The sequence below is a fragment of the Bactrocera tryoni genome, chromosome 1 (genome assembly GCF_016617805.1).
Source record: "Bactrocera tryoni isolate S06 chromosome 1, CSIRO_BtryS06_freeze2, whole genome shotgun sequence".
In the NCBI taxonomy this organism is placed as follows: Eukaryota; Metazoa; Arthropoda; class Insecta; order Diptera; family Tephritidae; genus Bactrocera; species Bactrocera tryoni.
This window is the reverse complement of record NC_052499.1, coordinates 81,579,093-81,600,828: the sequence shown is the minus strand read 5'-3', so window position 1 is coordinate 81,600,828 and position 21,736 is coordinate 81,579,093. Positions and strand designations below refer to the sequence as shown.

At 37.5% G+C, this 21,736-nt stretch overlaps 1 protein-coding gene across 1 annotated transcript in view; it reads right to left on the bottom strand.

Moving 5' to 3' along the window:
* Positions 1-5,919, bottom strand: part of LOC120779854 (homeotic protein proboscipedia) — an 80,785-nt gene extending 74,866 nt beyond the window's left edge. Inside the window, exon 1 of the mRNA XM_040112214.1 lies at positions 5,274-5,919. Coding sequence (XP_039968148.1) covers positions 5,274-5,793 — 520 coding nt within the window. The 5' untranslated portion in view covers positions 5,794-5,919. The remainder of the gene's footprint in view (positions 1-5,273) is intronic.
* Between the last annotated feature and the right edge of the window lie 15,817 nt (positions 5,920-21,736).

Below are 21,736 nucleotides of genomic sequence, written 5' to 3'. Positions count from 1 at the left end.
CAATATTAACAAATTAAACTGTTGAACGAACACTCACACACACGCACATATACTGCGGTATAAGTGTTACAACTTCATGCACTTTGTTAACATCATTTGTAATTTATCCCGCTCAGCAGGCAGTCTGTCTGTCCGTCCGCATACACACATTTAGCCACTTTTCATCGGCGTAAGGTCGCGGCATGGTGTTGTTGCCTTGGTATTCGTAGGTGAGATTCAGCGTGCGCGTCGCCACCACAGCAGCCAAAATCCGAGGCCGAGTCTACAAGTGTTCGTGAGTATTGCGTTAAATAAGATATATTGACCCTCCAGTGTGAAGGGCGAACGCCATGTGGGCATAATTGTATATGTATGTGTGCTAATGTTTTTTTCGTAGTGTAAGCGTACGTGCGTGGGTGGAGCATGACAAGTTGCATTGCCCACTTAACGGTATTTATTTTACGCACTCCAAATCTGCTCATGAGTGTTGAAATTCGCACTATATTTGAGTGAGAAAAATTTTAATGTAAATACTCTTCTAAAGATGTGCAACATTCTTGAATTGGTTTTATTCTAATGTTTTCTGAAGATGAATTTTTTTCTGAAATTGAGTTGTTTTATCACCATAAACAAATCTAACGAAGAATGAAATTATTCAGCTTACGCTTTATTAGCAACTCAGAAACCAATGAGAGAATTTACTTATGGTAGCTGCTCAGCAAGTCACGGCTACTGAAACTACAATAAACTGAAAGAATTAGCTCCAAAACTAACACATACTCACAGTACAATTCATAAGGCCTTCGAGTAAGAAAGAAAGGCGACACAATGCTTCGGTTAGAATTATTAATTCGTCCTTAAGTAATATGTACTTAGAAGGTCGAATAGAAATTTCTGGTAGCACTTTTGGGTAGTTACCGGTTATATAACTAATAGGTGGCTTGCAGAACACCAATGTATAAACGAATCTGTAAAGGTCTGCCAAAAGCAGTTTCTGTACAGTTCGATGCTTTACACGGAATGTACATATGAGCAAAATCCTCACTTTATATGTATAACGTTATACTGAGGAACTCGTAGCCACCAGTGTGACAAACTTAGCTGTACAGTGGTACCTCGACATACGAGTGCCCCAACATACGAGTTTTTCGAGATACGAGCCAACGAGCAAGTGACTTTTTGCTTTTAGTTACGAGCGAAATCCGAGATACGATTCCGGTTCGGTTCGGTAGTAACACGCAGCAGTCACAGCAGCCTACTGAGGTTATGCAAGAAATTGGTTTTGAGGAATCAGAGGAGAAGGTTATTTCTACAAGTGAGATAAAGGAGATCTTAGGAATGTGGGAGAGAGTTTCACAGTTCGTGGAAAAAAACACCCAGAAAAAGTTGCAACAGGTCGTGCATCTGGCCTTTTTAATGACACTTGCCTAACTCATTTCCGGAACATTCTGAGAGGGAGGAAGAAACAAACCTCCTTGGACATGTTTTTTTCTAAACGGCCTACAGGTGAAAGCGAGAAAAATGTAGCGAAAAAGGCAAAGACCAGTGAGGATATCCAATTTATTTCTTTACATTCTCTTTTTTTTGTGTAATAAATATTTGATATTTATAAATACGTTTTTATTATTCAAAAGCACGTAGCAAAAATAACTGGGGTGACATTTTGGAGGTTGGAACCGATTAATGGTAGTTCAATTGTTTTGTATGGAGAAATTTGCTTCGAGATACGAGTAATTCAAGATACGAGGTTGCGGAACGAATTAAACTCGTATGTCGAGGTAGTACTGTATATTCTTTTTGGAATGCAATTAGCTTGAAAAACACTCGAAAATATATTCGGTCGTTTGGTTTTATAATATTCTGTAACAATGCGATCAGGATATATTAAAAATTGCTTATAAAATCTGAACAGTTGCCGAACTATAGATGGACAAACGAGCAAAATATCTAAGCGCGCTAATTTTTTGAGTCTTCGAAATTGACCAATATCGAACAAGAGTTGATCACGTATATCACAATTCGAAACAATTGGTCTTCTATTCGTATATTGCAATTTAACGGAATTTTTTTGGCAATTCGTAGAGTGAACTAAAGGGGAGCAATCTCAGAATCTGCAGGTCTTAGGAAAACAGAATTAATAGAATTTTTTTAAAATAATTTTACGATATACAAGTTTTGTCTGAGGTAATTTATTGATACAACTTACCGTTTGAAAATAGCGAATTGAATTTTTTAACCTCTGACTTCGAAGCAATATTCCGCATATCAGAACGTTGAGGAATTTTAGGATATTATTTTAAGGCGTTAGATGGGTTTACGGGTCTCAAAAAAATCGATTTTTTTATTGTCTTATTAAACTCTACAACACCTCTACAGTTTTGTACTAAATTTTCAAGTAGATCCGAGTAACAATTTCGGAGTTACACCCTTGAGAACTTGTGTGCTCGAGGCCAGCTAGGTTAAGCGCGCAAAGACTGCGCGTTTTCCTCGAAACTGTGTTTTCGAAGTCGGTTGGCAAGAAAACTACTCAACCGATCTTCATGAAATTTTACACAGGTCTTTGAGATACAATTCTTAAAAACACTAACGAAGGATTTTTTTTTCGATTACAACTACATATCGTCACCTGAAATGCAAAATAACGTATCATCAAAAAATTCGAAATTGAGTGTCTTATTGATTACGCTTCACTACTTCAAATTACATACATAATATTACATATGTTCCACATTTTCAGGTTCTGCGGTCAGATAAAAACCAGTTTTAACCAATATTAAAATTTTGTTTTACTCATGTTCCATTTTATTTCGTTTTTCGTTCACGCCACTGTAAATTTCCGAAAATGTTGTTACGTTATTTTGCATTTCAGGTGACGATATATAAAAAATTAAAAAAAAAAAATTTTACTAAAATTTTAATTTTTTTGTAAAAATGTCTGCAAGAAATTCAATTTTCAGTTTTTTCCCATCGTCCAAGCTCTAAGTTTTTAACTAAATACGTATTTTTCACTTTAGATGATTCTGTAAGAAGTTATCCTGCCAACGCGACGTATTGTTTTTTCGAGGGTTCACCGGTAATGGCGTCACAATAGCCGAGTTTAAAATTTTTTTTTTTCAAAAACTTCAGAATTTTTTTTTAAATAGTGTGTGTTTGTAAAAATAAAAAATTCCAATAAAAAATATTTTTTTTTTTCATTGTTGAAAAAGGCTGTTTTTTAACCGAGGAAACCCATGTAACCCCTTAAGATCGCGAATTAATTTTTTTTATCTTTCAACTCGAATATTTTTTTCCACATATCGGAACGCTGTGGAATTTTAGGTTATTATTTCTAATAAAGTTTTGAACATATGTATTCACTAACTGTCAGATCGTTCTAAATTTAAGTAGCCTTGAATATTTTAACCGAACTATATGAATAAATATATATTAGCTGATTGTATTATATAATATTTAAGCTTTTATCTATGACATTGGAAAATAATAGCCAACGCGCTTAAGATTTCGTCTCAGAAAATAAAAATTTTGGAATCAAATTTTATTTTTTTCGTCAGTCTATTTATACCAACTTATAACCAAAAAAGTAAGTGATTTTCAGCAGATATTTTTGATACAACGGTAACTTTTTTGAAGATCTGTAAACGTATTTATACGATAAACACACTACGCATAGAAAAAATGAGAGACAGAGAGCAGTATAAATGAAAAACTGCATTAAATGCCTCAGGATATGTGAAGAACCGGCGAAATGTGAACTTCCTAGGCACACAATATTTTTTCATATTTTTTTTTTAATTTCCACGTACAAAACACTCGTTGTTACAACCTTAAACTTAACTCCTGCTTTGGATTACATACTAAAGAAGCAGCAATGTCAAAATCAACAGCCTGTTTACCCTCTCCGTTTGCCAACCCCAGAGCAAAATAGGGAGACAGCAAAATATTTTGACAAATGAATCCAAATAACAGGTTGCAATCGCACACGGCCTTTTCCTGCTGCTCAGGTTGTGGCAGTATTTTTCTTTTGCCCTTACATAATGAAGGTTGCAAGATTTGGGTACTGTGCCAAAGTCAGCTAACCGTCACTCCGAGTGACTGGTAGCAAACATTTTCTTCCCATTGAAGAGTTGTTAAAGAATTTAAAATTGTTTGTAAACTGCAATACCTTGCACAGTCGAGCGGCAAGTAAAGGCCGAGCCAACGGTTACTGACGGCGGGATGGGCGAATCACAAGGCGGTGAAAAAACAGCGGATGGATGGTTGGCTTCCATACGTAATTTATTATTTTTGTACATATGTTGTGGACCTCTATGTATGTTTGAGTGTGTGTACATATAAGTTTTTGTTTTTTTTTTGCTTTTTTTTAGTGACGGAATCCTCGAAAGCATATGTTATTCATACATAAATGCGTACCTACAATCACAAATACAAGCTGTACCGCGTTTGTTGGTAATTGGCCGACATGTTTCCGTCAAAAAAATGGTCCGTCTAAAGAATAGCCACGTTGATACAAATATAATTTTAAGAAAGTTAAAAATACGAGCAACCGCTCACATACGTACACACACATCTACTCGTATCCACGATCAACTCTCACATTCTATGCGTTAGCGAAGTCAGGTCGGGGTCGCCGCAGCAGAATTGCCCGTTCACAGCCGCAGCCGCAGCCACAACCTTCACGTGTGCAGCCACGAAAATTGTTACAAATGATCGCAAATAACAGATCTTTTGCCGAATGCCGCCGTGCAGCCACAACCGCACGAAATGTTGGCGAACGGCGTACAGTCCGCTTGGGCAATGGGATCGGTCAGTTGACTGGGAATTTTTTAAATGTTGGATACTTTGACGGTTCATCAAAGATACCGTCTGTTCGTCAGTGTTACCTCAACATTGATCCCTATGCATGGCGGAGCAATGAGGGCCGTCTGTAAATTGTGAACAAATCGATTGTGGCTTAATTCTAGAGCGAGTGCGTAGTGAGTTGGGCGCCGGGCACATTTTCGGCTGCAACTACATAAACCTCGTATTTTTTATTGTTATTTTTGTTGTTGTGTTGAGGTATATTGTACTGATTTATTGATGGATAGCATGTACATAGGCCACAGGCCAAGCAACAGTACACAGTCACACTTATTAACACTTACATATATGTATATATATATATGTACATACATATGTATGTCTATATATGTATATTTGAATCTAGGCCTCATTACCAGTTGGCGCTGTTCAGCCAAAGCAATTTTATTAAAGTAATTAATCTTTACGCTTTACTTTGCGTGTTGCCAAGCACTTACCTTGATTGTTGTTATTTTGACTTTTTCGCGATGTCTTTTTCTCCTTCATCCACGGGTACTCGGGCACCGAATCCATGCCGTCCGCCGACTGTGGCACACCAATACCAACACCAACCGGATATCCGCCACCACCACCACCGACAGGTGTACCCATCTTCGGACTCTCCGGACTCAAATGGTTGAGAAACTCAGCCATGGACGGTTGTGAATTGATGAAACCCCCCTCGGAGGCGGCCATCCAGTACGCTGTATCGGCAGCGGTCACACGTTTATCACAGTTGCTCGGTCCCATTTTGCCGCTGACAAGCATGGCCGCTGATGACGGCGGCAGCGGTGGCGGCTGTGGCACTAGCGGCATTTGCGCCGGCGCTGAAACCGACACGGGCACCACCGTCGGTGCCACCGGCACTATTGGCACTATCGTCTGGCCGCCCGTGGACACATGCAGCGCATTCAATGGCGATTCGGATTTGATTTGTGCGCCCATTTGGGGGTCCAAGTTGCTGCACACTTCTTGCATTTTTCTACACACACACACACACACCGCACAACAGTTGTTAATCGATCGCACCAGTTATCAGTTACTTAGTTAACACAATAGCACTTAACTACACTACACGACACTAGACTTCATCAAATGTTAGAAGTATCCACATTCATTTATAAATCATCACTTAAATTTCGTGTGCAAGCAGATGCGTGGCTGTGTGGTTTCCATGGTGTACTACCGTCTCACCTGAAACGAGAAAGAGAAAAAATGTGAAATGCTATAATCAGCCGAAATCAATAATTTTGTACAAATGACTAATGAATTTTCGCTAAGCCCACACCGATTTAAGCCTCACGCGGCGCTGTTGGTGTGGCGTTATGAACATTTGTATATAATTTGTATTTTGCTACTGTTTTACTTTTGGGGCAAATGCTTAATGATCATATTTTGTTTACTCTGTTAACCGTTTTGTAATGAGTGCTTAATGCAGTCATCGGGTGTCTCACCCATTTTAGCTCAGATTTTAGTTGGATCTAAGCCAAAGTTTTTGAATTAATTGTTTATAAGAAAGGCGAAAATTAATATTAGTTAATATCAACGCGCGATTCAATTAACATTTGCATCGAATAAAACTGAGCACACAACTTAGTGATTAACAATTAATAAAATAGGCGGACCCGAACACTTAATACTCACGCCAAACACAACAACTTGAGGAGTATGAAATTGCACTCATTTTCTTTGAAAGCTTTACTAACTAACTTGGTTTAATTCAGTTTGCTCACTTATATGTCTCATATGTCCATTCTAGTCTTCGGTGAGGATTCCATATCAACCATTTTCAGTGACAAATGCCATTTTCATTGAAATTATCATTCGATTTTAAAAGATAAGCTCGTATATTAACCGATTTACGTAACATAAAATTAACCAACATTTCAAAAATCATCCAACTTGGGATCCCAAGTAAAAGTTTTTACGAATTTGCTATATATTCGTCAAAGGATCAAATACAGGTTCGAAAAAAGTTCTGTCAAAAGCTTGAACAGAAATTTTTAGTAGCACTAACATTTCAGAAATCATCATATCTTGGAATCCCAAGTAAACATATTAATGAATTTTATTTTAAATTGGTCAAAAAAGCAAACACAGGTTCGAAAATAATTTTGTCAACAGCTTGAACAGAAGTTTCTGGTAGCACTATTGGTTAGTAACCGGTAATTTAACCGATAGATGGCTTGCAGAACGGCAAACGAATCTGTAATGGTCTACCAAAATCAGTTGTTGTACAGTTTGATATTTTACGCGAAATGTATGAACAAATTCTTCATTTTATATACCATTATACTGTGGAACTCGTAGCCACCTGTGTGACTAGCTTCGCTGTGTACTTTCTTTGGAATTCTCTTAATTTGAAAAACGCTCGAAAAGATGTTCGGCCGATTATTTTTTGTCAGAATATGAGAGAATAGGAGGATATTAAATGCTATTTCGCCCATTTTTAAAACCAAACCGAGATCGGATCAATATAGCATATACATACATACATAGTTACTATATAAGCTGAACGAATAAAATCAAGTTCTTATATGCAAAATTCTTAATTTGTGGAGGGTATTCTAGCATCGGTGCAACCGAAGATTATTACTTTTTATCCTTGTTTTTAAGATGTCCTACACTCTGACAGTTATGTATGTATATGTACCTTGCGTAGTCGAAAAAGTTTTTTCGTATTTTGTCAATGTCTCCAGTGCTACCAATCATTGTGTCATACCATATAGCGTTGGAAAGGTGAGATTTTAAGCTTAATTTAACCAAAAAAGTCGGGGAAGCTGAAAAAAAGTTACAGCTGTTCAAAAATTAATGAAGAAATTCGCTAAATTTTGAAATTTTTGAATTAACATCTGCGATTTTTGCGAAATGAAATCGAACCATTTGTGAAGCGAATGGTAACAGGAAACGAAAAGTGAATCAAATAGGACAATAATGTGCGAAAAAGATCATGGTCCAAGCGTAGCGAAGCTCAACAAATGGACGTAAAGCCAGGATTGACGCCTCGAAAGGAATCATCCACTATGAGCAGCTCCAGCCAGTTCGAACGATTGATCTTGCATTTTGTCAACAACTAATTACATTGTACCAAGCAATCTAAAACAACTGTCAAAACTGATCAACAGTAAGGGCTTCGTGTTCCATCAGAAGAACGCTAGACCACACACATCTTTGATGACTCGGCAAAAACTGGGAGAGGTTGGCTGGGAAGTTTTGATGCATCCACCATATAGCCCTGACCTTCCACCATCGGACTACCATTTGTTTTGGTCAATATAGAAACCCCTTAATTGAGTAAAGATGGCTTCAATAGAAGCCTGTGAAAATTCTTGTTGCAGTTTTTCGCCGAGAAACCAGAAGTTTTACACTGATGGAATAGTGTCATCCCGTTATGAAGAATGTATAAATTTCAGTTAGTTTTACCAAGAGATCTCATGCCACCAATGTATTTTAAGTGATCTGCGGTCTGTCTTAACTAAAAACGGGTATATTCCAAGTACATAATATAATATTTTACTTATCCATGCGGGGACTTATTCTGTTCATATAATATACCATTGTAAAGAAGTTTTCAGGAACTTATAAGCCATTACTGCATACAAGCACCGATTCTGATTCCGAATATTGACAATGCTGGTTTCTTCAGAGTGCTCTGATACAATCTTCCACTAGCAGATCAATTCAACTCCTCAAGGCTGATCATAAATTGAAATTCTACAAATTTATTTTTACAAAATATTTCCAATAGTATTGGTAGAAAAAGTTATTCTCTTTCACTAAGCTGTTCTTAAACGGTCAAATATTGGACACGATATAAAGCTTTAAAACTTTAACAAAAAGTTGAAATTGAGCAGAAATGTTGCTGTTGCTATATCAATGTATTTTACTTTATTCTTCTTTATTATTTTTAAAATATTCTCCATAGCCCCCAAAAGTAGCACACAAACACTTTGCCACTTTGTATTAATAATTACCACTCTTAAGCTTTCAAGAAGCTTGAGAATTTGAAAAAAAATTTGCACTTACAATTTTCAAGCTGTAATTGCACGACTTTTGTTTTATCACTTTCTGCTAAAAATTAAACTCACTCACTAAAATCGGACGCGACAGCGAGCTAGCCGAACGGTGCGGCACTTTACAGAATGGCGTATTGTTTACTGAAGCGCAACGAAACCAAGCAGACCACCATTATACACAATTACCAACACCAACTGCCATCACTATGACACCCGTTGTGGCGTCTATGACGACGCCCGAACGCACAAGTGCCAAACAAATAGCGCGATAAAAGCTTAAGTTTTGCGGCGGCCAACGAGCTGCCAGCCAGCGTGTGTCGAACAAAGAAAATGCTGCTCACAGCACTTGCGACAACATCTCACGACGACGACGACAATGGTAACAGGGTTAACGGATACTACATGCATGGCAATGACAAACTCGCTTGTGGAGTACAAGATGTGGAGACAAAATGAAAATGTTTTGGAGACGCTTGGGGGTGGTTGGTGGTTTGGAGAGTTGATGTTTTGTTGTAGCCTTGTAGCGGCTAACGAAATGCATGCGATACATACGCGCGTCGATCATGTAAAACAACAACAACGCATGCTGGCTGCAGTTGTCAATGAGAGTCAGTAGAGACTGACGTGAGCACACACACATACATATGTACATTTGAGGAGTATTCGCACACTCTGTGTGAAAATTGTGGTGATGTTGAATTTTATTAAAAGAAACTTTAAGTATGTGAAAAAACGACATTTATGTAAAACCATTTTACCATCTCTTCCACAGCTATAAACGAAACACTAAAAAGTTTCCTCAGAACCAAAAGTTGTTGGAAGTGGAGATCTCAATAGTTTGCTTAGATTGTGGGAGTAAATACCTCAATAGGTTTACGGCTCCAGTCAGATTAGTGGACAATTCCAAGAATCGTAAATTCTACAAGTAACATAAATATATTTCTGTCAAGCTATTCTTAAAAGTAATCGGCTTAGCAATTCCAAGAATTTTCCAAGTTTGAAAAAGCTAATTATACGCTTCAAAAAAGGGAAAAAGAGAGCAGCTGATAACAAATACATATGTACATACATATATAGAGGTATCTCAAAGATCTGTGTAAAATTTCATGAAGATCGGTTGAGTAGTTCTCGAGTAATCATGCCAACTGACTTCAAAACCACAATTTCGATTAAAACCCCTTCAAAAACGGCGCACCTACCCTAGCTAGCATCGAGCGCATAAGTTCTCAAAGCTATATCTCCGAAAATATTACGCGAATCAACTTGAAAATTTAGGACGATAGTCTAGAGGTATTTTAGAATTAAATAAAGCAATAAAAAAATAGATTTTTTGAGACTCGAAAGTCCATGAAATCCTTTAAATGGAGTAACATTATGTTATTGTGTGTCCTGAAACTGTTCTTAATAGGTCCTCACTGAAGTGTAAATATTTTCACAAAAAACGTTTTTTTCGGAAACCACATTTTGTCAAAAAACAATAATTGCACTAATCCTTCGTTCATTACCTGTATTAATCTTTTGGATCAATATTTTTTTGTTTTTTTTTTTTAATGTTTGGATTTGAGGTAATTTTAAGCAGAAAAATCTTCCTCACCGCCAAAGACCTTTTGAGAATTTCCTCCCAAAAATCAGCTACAGTATCAAGGTATCCAAAAGTCATGCATCTCCAATTATTAATCAACATTATTTCTGTAAAAGTACATTATTTTTTTTATTTCTTAATAAATTTTTTTTTTGTTAATTTAAATATATTAAACTTAATGCATCTTCCAAAAAAAGCCACAAACAAAATTTTTTTTTAATTTTTCTAAAAAATCATAAATTTTTTTTTTTGGTTTTGTTTTATAATTAGATATAATCCGTTAACCCCTTTTATTCACCAGTCTATGCGCTTTAAAAACAGCAGTTCCTGCCATTTCCTACAGGGCAAGTGAAAAATGCAATTGGAATTTGTGTGATGTTGGTAAAAGGCTGAAATGCATTTGTTTGTTGCTATTTCGTTTTCCCTCGCCAACTGTCATATGCGCTGCTTTCTCTTTCTATCTTATGTTAAAGAAAGTGCTCACTTGCTGCGGAACCACACGCATGCACACACACACACGTGCTTGTCCATGGGGAACCGGTTCAACTGGTAAAAACAACAATGGTGGATGATATTTTGTTATTCGTTGCTGTGCTGTTGTTATTGTTTACTTCTTTTCTATTGCCTTTGGTTCTGGCTACTGGTGTTGTTTTTTTTTTTTTTGTTTTTATTTTGGAGAGTTACACATGTTTACATATTGTACAAATTTATCGGTTTGATTGTGCCACCGTACTCGTACGGGTTCAAATTTTCATAACCTTTGCATATTGCTTGCTCGAAACAATGGAGATTGGTTCAGAAGGGTATATAAAAATGGTGACAGTTTTCTGAAACAATCTCGTTTTAATCTTTATATCCTGAGCAGTTAAGTCTTAAGTTTGCCGAGAAGTTTGTAAAAGTGAGTAGATAACGTCGGAGGCTCTTTAAAATACATATTCAATGATCAGCGTGATGAGGTGAATCGATAAAAACATTTCGATCTGCCTGAGAGTCTTTCTGTATAGTACTGAGAGACTAGCTCAATTTTTAAGTTTTCGAGCAGAAATTTTGCTCACATTCTTTTCTCCCCAAGACGCTGCTCATTTGACGCAACCGCCGTTACTGAACCACTTATCATATAAGAATGATCAAAATAATGTTCTTGTATTAAAATAGGGAATTCTGATTTCGGATTTCAGTGTTACCGAATTTTAATTTTTTTTTATTTGAGTATTTTTTACTCTACTCTTTGAACAGTTAAGCTAATTTTCGACCAAAAGTTATTTTCTTTGAAATTCCACACTTTTTCAAGGAAAAGAACATTTAGTCGAAAGTTTGAATTGAATCGCCTTACAAAAATAAATATGCAGTTTGGTAGAACTCTTAGAAGAACTAGGGCTTTCATATTATTATAGAATTTTTCACTACTTCTCAATTAAGCATAATTTTATCCAGGCCTAGAAGAACTCAGTTAGAACTGATCCAAGCCTATCTCTCAAAACGCGATGGCTTGAAAGATCCCTTACTTGTGGAGATCTTTTTAGTTATTCTTTACGTTTTAATATTGAATCTATCTCTGCTTCTAGTTATTGTCTTCCAATTGGATTTGCTTAAAGGTTTGGAACAGTATCCGAAATACTGATTATTATTCCAAAAACATTTTCCCTTCAAAATTTGATATCTTCCACAGAAAACGATCTGTTTAGTTTTTTAAAAGTAAAAGTTAATAGAACTCAGTTCTAAAATCACAGAATCCAAGTTTATAAATCAAAACACGATTCACTGATTCATGCATGACATGGCTTGAAAGATATGTACATGTAGCTTATGGAAATCCTTTTGGTTATTCTTTATGTTTTAATACCGAATTTCATCTGTTCTGTTTCTAGATGTTGTCCTCCAATTGGATTTGCTTACAGGTTTAACGTCGTATCCGTATCCGTATCACGGATTACTGATTATTATTTGAGTCATTTTTTCAATCCAAAATTTTAAATCTTCCACAGAGAACTGATCGTTTGAGTTTTTTAAAAGTAATAGTTAGTAAAACTCGTGTCAAAATAACCGCTTTAAGGGCACATACTCTTCACAGCATTTATTCAAGCGATCAAAAACAAAAAAAAAAATTATATAAATTTTCCGTTATAATGTATGTATATGCACAAAATTATACACTGTTTTTTTACGTACATACATACATACATATGTATGTATACAAACATTTTATTTTCGTATCTAAATTTTCGAAACTCCTTACATTTCTCAATTCAACCGCATCACTTCTTTTTAATTTGTGTCACAATTTCATAAACAACCTTTATTTATTATTATTTTCCGTTTTTCGCTACTGCATTTCCGTTATAATATGTAAATTCATAAATGTATTTCTGTTTTCCGCACAAATCGCATACACGAATATTGTTGCTTTTATATAATATAAGCCCAGCCGTTATCACAAAACTTTCCGCAACTGCTCGCTGGCATGCAAACGACTTCTATTCTATCCAATCGCACCGGACGCACTAAGCGCCACTTCATACTTGCTGCATGCACTCGGGCCCACCAGCCAGTCAGCCAAACGGTCTCACTGTGTGTTACAATAAAAACATCCACTGAAATGCCGTTGTGGGGAGTGGCTTTTGTGTGGCAGTTGCCATCCATCATTTTGGTATCCACCGAAACGCACATTAACAGCCGGACATGCGCACTGCCGCCATGCTTACATTCACCACTGGGGGAGGAGTTTGCTGCCTTCAACCACATCAAACAGCGCCGCCGCCAAGCAAAGCCTAAAACAACAACACACGCGCCACGAAAACTCTCCGCTCTGCTGATTGGCCAGCAGCTGCATCCGTAGTGTGTTTTTTCATTGTTTGTGGCTTTGTCGCACAACTCATTGTGGCTTTGTGGCAATAGCGTTGCTGTTGAGCATTGTACATGTTGATTTTATGTGCTGGCATTTTAGTTTATTCGCATACGATTTTCGTTCGCAATTTTTTAGCTTTCTCATTTGGTTTGCTTCGTTTTTTTTTCATTTTTAATTTCAGTTTTTACTCTCTCGCTATTTTTTTGTTTTGGTATTTGATAGCGCATACTTATTTATACCTGTATGTTATTTCTATATTTCGCGGGCATTTTTGACATTTCGCTTTATGCACATTCCTTTGCTCGCTTTCCACATTTCGCACACTTTTTTCAGTTCCAGCACCGCCATCCGCCGTCCGTCGCCTGCCTGTGTTATCTATCACCCTGTCAATCATTGTGGCAATGCTTTTTGTTGGACTCTTCACTTTTGACCATATTAGTTTTTATTGCCGTGCGCTGAAGCTCGCTTGGCATTATTTTGCTTCTCTTTGCCACTTTTAATGCGTTCAGCACATAGCACAGCAGATAGCGTAGCCAAACAGCAGTTTATTTTAAGTCAAAGTTTTTTTCAAGTTGCAGTGAAATCAAAACAAAAGTTTTCGCAGAACTTTGCGAAGTTTTGAAATAATAAATTGACACATTTAAAAGTTCGAAAGGGGGAAATGAATAAAGTTGGGCAAAGCACATAAATTGCATATTGTCGATTTGGAGCGCCAAACTAATCAGTTATGGAATACTTGATTTTGTATAAATAAGCACATTTAAACACATACACACATATGTATGTATGTATGTACATGGGTTGGTGGTACGTTATATACGCGTATCAATATTCGTGCACGAGTCTGTTTAACGCAAAAGTGTCGTTACGTGGAAAATTCGAATAATATATTAAATCGATCATCAATGAACTGAATTTTTTTTTATAAAAGTCTATTCAATTTTTTAAGGCGTTACGCTTTTATATTTCTAAAATTTTTTATTCATAGTATATATCGAATGTGCATACATACATATGTATATGGTATTTGAGTATACTATATTTTCCGTATACTTGGAGTTGATCCGACAAATAATTTTTGAGCTGCAAACATATTTTTAAGAATTTTTCAACATGGTGTAATCGGATCCCAAAACTTCAAACGCTTCTTTCGAAGCTCGGTTTTCAAAGTCGATTACAATAGTTTCTTCGAAATGGCGGACCGATCGACTTGAAAATTTCATACAACCTTTTTAGATAGGTTAAGTTAATTTGATAAGCCAATGAGCCACGCATAGACTAATTTTGGTCCTTTGTTATACCAGATGGAGCTCAGTTACCAGGTCCATGAGGATTTTTGCGATTGACGCGAATTTACACAGATTCTGTGACCTCAATATCGACACCTTCTCTAGTATATCATACCGTGGGGACCCCAGATGGTTACAGCGTAGTCTTGCCAATACGTGACAAGTGCACAGGAGATGCTACATTGTTTCCCTGGTGCCTTGCTCTTGACATTTCCTGCAGTCTTCTCGATTTGTCAGCTCTATTCTATTCTATTTCTAGGAATTTTGTGTACTTCCTATCTACCGTTTTCCACATGACTTTTGCAGTTTTGCACCCACGTAGCTCCTTCCATCGGGTTTTCATTTTCTTTACCATGTTTCTGTCCAGAACATAGTATAGATAATGCAAAGGTTTTCCAATGTTGATTACATTTTTGGGTGTTAGCCGTACACCGTTCTTGGCAATCTCGTTCACTATTTCATTGCCTTCGATGCTTGCTTGCTTCTGGCAACACTTTCCACTGCTGCCCTGCTTCCCAAGACACTTCTGGCCGATATGCGAGTTGTGTCCCATTCATCGAATGAACCTCCATAGAGGAATTTTGTGCTTTCTTATGAACACAAGCAGATTCGTTTTCACCGGGTTCAACTGCAGACCCTCTTGGGATCCCTAATTCTGTACTGTATTGAGAATGGTAGTAATAATAATGCTAATGGTCTGTAGACACCTACCTGTTATAAGGATGTCAATGGACTACATTGAAATGAACCATATCCAGTTGTTTCTTCTTTTCGCAACTTGGCGCCAATTGGAAATTCTAAGAGATGCCAGGTCCTTCTCCACAGAATAATAATAGAATAGAAACTGAATAAAATACAGTGTTTCCGAAATATAAAAATAATTATGTGTGAGAAATGTGTGGGATACTTCCTGTCGATTTCTGTTCGGTTTCAAGTAATAAATGTTGATGTATTACCTTTGCTTCACAACAACAGCTTACTACCTGGTATGTAAATAGTTGCTGAGCATGGCTTCTGAATGCGGGCGAAGTCAGACTGCTCTACTGCCTACCCGATTAATTACAGTAAATGAAACTATTATCATTTCATGGAGATTTATTTAAAGAAAACGCCTTAGTTACTGTTTTTATCGAATCCTCAAAAGCTTTTTCTCAGTATGTTCACGAGTAAATACCTCAAACAGTACTTGCATCGCGACTTCAACTATCTCATTATCTGGAGACCAGTGGTCGATGACATTGGCATTTGATTTGCATGTCATAATTTTGACCTTCGTGAAACCATATCTCATCTCAATCTCACCACCACTTTCACCAACTTTGGTTAAAGCGGCTTTATTAAGCTGGACCAATTTATTCCCTTACCTCACCTTAGCAGGGTCGTGTTTAGTAGGCCATTCTTTAACGGATGCGCTACCGCCAATTTCATTTTTGGCTTCACTTCACTGCTTCACCTTTCTGCTTTCTAGTCAGTCTCTGGTTACTCAGCTGTGTTCCAGTAGCCACTAATATAAGTTGGTTTTCTGGAGCTAGGTTTAGCTGAAGTTTCAGTGCTAGTGCCAACCTTTGTTCCTAGATCAAACCTAGCTCCTATTTTGGGGCTGGCTGTCATAAAGCTCGTTGGCAACAAAACTCTCTTTTGAGAACAAATAGTTTCATCGGAGAGGAGAGTCGGACTTCACAGGATTTTATTTATATTGTTACCATTAATTTGAAATCACGAGTGTAGAGAAAAGCATATCCGCTTGCGCTTAGCACCTGATACACAAGTATGGTAGAGGCAGGGCTCTTTAGGCCTCAAGTCAGGCTGATTCTCAGCTCAGGTAGCATGACATCTTGATTAAGCCCTTTTATGTTCCTCTTACAATAGTAAGGCCTCATATTCGAATGCTGTGCTATCGAGGATCAACGAAGACCAAGACATTATGAAGTCAGACCCTAGCGAGATACCTCCCAACTGAAGATAAAACTGTATCCAGACAGTCCCTGACACATTTGCAAGTCCAAGGTAAGTGTGGACCTATGGGCAATAAGTAGCAATATAATTTAAAATTCTTTATTTATTCTTCAAAATCTGTGATGTCCTCCTCAAAGTAATTCCCCTTGATGCCAATACACTTGTGCCGACGTTTTCTCCAATCCTCGAAACAGTTGTTATTTTTCACTTTCCGGAACAGCCTTCAATGCGCGCAGCAATTCACGTTTAATATCTTCAATTGAGTTAAAAGGTTTTCTCCGGAGCGGTCGTTTGAGTTTGCTGAATAACCAGAAGTTACACGAAGCTAAATCAAGCGAATCAGGTAGTTGCGACATGATATTCGTTGAAAATTTGGCGAAAACTTACGAAGAATCTATGCAGCATGCGACCGTGCATTATCGTGGTGCAAAAACTAAAAGTTGTCGGCCCATAATTCCGGCCTATTTTACGCATTGCTTCGGACGAACGACTCATAAAACTGAAATAGTATTCCTAATTGAGAGTTTGCCCGGTCGGAAGGATTTCGGAGGGAAACACACCTTGATAATCGAAGAAAACTTGATTTTTGGCCTGCGTTGACGTGATTTTTTTTGTCTTCGGCTCACCCTTGACATGATATTCGACCAATTGATCGACGGTTTCTGGGTCGTAAGAATAGATCCAACACTAATCGCCAAAAATAATATATTTCATGATATCCTGATAGTCGAAAAGCATTGTTTCACAAACGTTAACGCGACGCTGTTTTTCGAAAAAATTTTGTGTTTTTGGAACCAATCGCGCTTAAATAGGGCCAAATGATCCTTTAAAACGGCTTCTATCAATCCTTACGATATTCATAATTTTAATTCCGCACACAAAATTTAATGGTACAAATCAACGAATGCACTTTATGTTCTTCAGAAAAACAATCGTATACAAAATACTAATGATTGTTATACCCTGAACAGGGTATATTAAGTTTGTCACGAAGTGTGTAACGCCCAGAAGGAAGCGTCGGAGACCCTATATGATCAGTATGTTGAGCTGAGTCGATTTAGGCATGTCCGTTTGTCTGTCTGTCCGTCTGTATATATACGAACTAGTTCCTCAGTTTTTAAGATATCGTTTTGAAATTTTGCAAACGTCAATTTTCTTCAAGAAGCTGCTCATTTGTCGGAACGGCCGATATATAAACTGAACGATCGGAATCAAGTTCTTGTATGGAAAACTTTCACATTTGACAATGTATTTTCACGAAATTTGGTGTAGATTATTTTCTAAGGCAACTATGTAATCTCCGAAGATATTGTTCAGATCGGTTAACTATTGCATATAGCTGCCATACAAACTGAATGATCGGAATCAAATTCTTGCATGGGAAACTTCCTCATTTGACAATGTATCTTCACGAAATTTGCTATAAATTATTTTCTAAGGCAACAATGCAATCTCCGAAGAAATTGTTCAGATCGGCTGACTATAGCATATAGCTGTCATACAAACCGAACGATAGGAATCAAGTGCTTGTATGGAAAACTTTTGCATTTGACGTGTTATCTTCACGAAATTTGGTATAGACTATTTTCTCAGACAACAATGTAATCTCCGAAAAAATTGTTTAGATCGGTTAACTATAGCATAAAGCTTCCATACAAACTGAACACATAGTTACTAAAAGAAATGCACTTGTGAAGGGTATATTAGCTTCGGTGTAGCCGAAGTTAACGTTTTTTCTTGTTTTGATACGGCATTCATACCTAGAAATAAAATATTTCGACAAATGGTTTTCACGCGAAATTTAAATTAAGTCTTACTATTTTTTGCCCACACTAGTACTTTTTTGACTATATTAGTTCTCGCCTGACGTTGGAGCCCAAGTTTTGTATAAAGATCAGTTCAGTATATTTCTGATATCTGTGGTGATGTCTTTCTACAGAATTAGTCAGGAATAGTAATAATTGTTACAATTATATAATTAGTGTAATGTATTCCAAAGGGCTTCTAATCAAAGGAAATTTCAATCTGTCATAATATTGTTCGCTAAAATCCAAATTTTCAAACAAACAATTAAAAGCATGCTTTATAATTCTAAACATACTAATTTTCTATGATTTGAGCTTTACACACTTATGTACATATATACCTTACACACACCCAAACAAACATACATAAATATTTAAATGAAATTGCAATTTCATTAACTCAATTCGCATTTCAATTAAAAACACCGGGAAACTTAATTATTTAATTCCACTCATTTCTACAGAAACGGCAATAATTTTAATCCCTTCGACAATTCAAACGCCTTTATTTAGATAGCTTAACGCAACACGCCACGCCACGCCACTTGCTCAAAGGCAATTCTAATTGTAAATCTTCGCTCAACCACAAATTCAAAATTCACAGCCAACTGCGACAGCGATAAACCGCCGTGGACCGTGGAGTGTGGTCCGTGGGACTGCCGCCTTGCGCGATTAGCCAAGAAAATTATAGATTCCATCTATGCACTTAGAAAATACTCCGATTTGCACGCTCAATCGCCTCTGTTACGTGATTGCATATGTTGTTGTTGTTGTTTGTGTACGTTTGTTTGCCGAAATGGCATTTAGTTTTGTATTCGAGCTTTGCAGCTCGTTCGCGGTTAGGTTGCGCGGTGAAATATATTTGTATGTTTGTTGGTGTTGTTGTATGTTTCAAGCAGCTCTGCGCGCTCATCGACTCCGCAAGCAATAGCGGCGAGTGAATATTTAATTTAATTAACAACAAAACCCATTTAAATTGTATCTGGCGAGTTGGCTGTCCATTACCACGGCCGCAGCAGCATTTGGAATTTATTGTTATTGCTGTGCGCAAACAAATATTGTCATCGAAACAATTTCTGGGAATTGCAGGCAGCCAAATGCAAATGAAAATGGTCGAACACTATTTTCTGCTTCTATTTTCTTAACTAAAGGAATTTTGAAATGAAAGCTTATTTCGTTAAGGGGTGTTCAAAAGGCTAGAGACATGACTTTTGATAAATTTTTAATCCAAAATAAAAAGTTTCACAATTTTAGTATTAATTATTAATCTGTATTCCATTAATATTTCAAGAACTTATAACAAAATGTTGAAAGCACAAAATTACACGTCAAACGTTGTTGAAGTACAGGCTGGTCCACCTTTAAGGAAGCGACTTGGCTTCGTCGTCACACCAAAAACAATGGCAGCCTCGACATCCAATGCAGAATCACTCTTGTCAACTATTGAGAAATAAAGTCCTCTCTCCACGAACAAAGACCAAACTCTACAAGTCACTCATTACTCCCGTCCCGCTATACGAGTATGCAGAGGAGGCGTAGACAATGATTCGACCTTAGAAGTGTTCGAGAGAAAGGGTCTGCGCAAGATTTATGGTCCTTTGCGCATTGGCAACGACGAATACCGCAGTCGATGGAAGGCTGAGTTTGACGAGATATACGGCGACATTGACATAGTTCAGCGAATCAAGAGACAGCCACTGAGCTGGTTAGATCATGTTGTCCAGATGGAAGAGAACACTCCAGCTTTGAAAGTTTTTTATTCAGTATCCGCTGGTTGTAGCTGAGAAAGAGGAGGATCTCCACTCCGTTGGAGAGATCAAGTGGAAAGGAACCTGGCTGCACTTGGTATTTGGAGTTGGTGCCAAATAGTGAAAAGAAGAAACGACTGGTGCGCAGTTGTTAACTCGGCTATAACCAGGTAAGCGGTTCTACGACAATAAAGCAGATAAAGAGGTTATCTTAAGTCGTTCAAAAATTCTTCCTTGACGTTGACTATCAGAATCTTTCTAAAAAAATTTTCAGCACAAGAACTTACGCATATTACAGGGACCGGCACTCGAAGTGCCAATTAAAAAAGCCATAAATTCGGTTTGGAAAATTATTTTTATTTATTTTAACGTACAAAATGTGTGAAAATAATCATAAATTCAGGACCAATTCACTTTTGCTCGATACGACCACCTTTTGCCTTTACTCTGAACTGTCATTCAGCAAATTTATAAACAGCTGATTCTAGTGCGACGGATGCGCGAACGGTCTGAAGTTGGTTACACTTCGAGTGCCGGTCTCTGTATTTAAACTTTATTTTATATTAACCAGATCATTTTTAACCCTTGCAAGTTCTGAAATATTTGGCAAATAATATAGAAATATAAAAAACAAATTCACCTTACATACAACTAACATTCCACAGCCCTGCCACACAATATTCAATTTGGCAGACATTCAATACACATTAAAGCAAATTCATATTTCAATTGACTGTTGGCTAATATTTGATTTTATTTGATTAGTTGCGTTTATTGCCAAACGATTAACCACACCCTTCAAACCAAACTCGCATCTATATTCATTACAGTGATTCCGATGTGGCGTCCAATGCATGTGTGCGCTATTTCCATATGTGCTGCCGAAGCAATGCTCGAGCGAGTGTAAAAAATTACTCTCACCACGCTTCCGTATCCGGTTCGCATTGCTCGCTGGCCCCGCGAGACCACATGTTCGAAAATGTCAACAATCTGCTCAACTATGCCACAAGCAAGTTAACGATACTTAGCTCGCCAAATACACGACTACTCGTGCAATGTGTCCGTCCGGCAGCGGTTTGGGGGGTGTGAGCGCTTTCGCTTCCTTTGCTTTTCTTGCCTTTCGCAGAAAATAACATTTAACCGCACTTGAGTTGTAGTTGTGCATTTACTCAACCACATCAAATTCCCGAATTCTCCCAAGGGACAGTAATTTGCCACAAGGGTTAGCTGCAGGAGCATTCCTTTGGGCATGCTGCCACTACCAGCCACACCGCCGCAACGCCACTGTGCTGCCGCCGCCCGGCGTTGTGCTAAGCGGCGGCGTGCTGGGTACACTTCGACACTCGTAAGTAGTGCGTAAGTGCGGTGAAACGGCCATAAATCAAGTGAGCGTTGTCGCTTCGTTTAGCCGGCGAATGTGCGGTTGTGCTACATACTAACGGTATAAAATGCGTGAAGGAATGGTCAGCAGAATTCTTGAGATGTCGTACAAGTGCGGTTATGTGTATGTTTGCAGACGCATGTGATTTGTTTTTGTGTGTGTGTGTGTGTGTGAGCTTGTTGCGGTTGACACTTTTACTGTGTTAATAATAAATAAAAAGGATAAATGCATTCCTAAGTGGATAAAAAGGATGCTGACACAATGTATGTACTTGACTTTTCTTCATTGGGCTTTGTCAA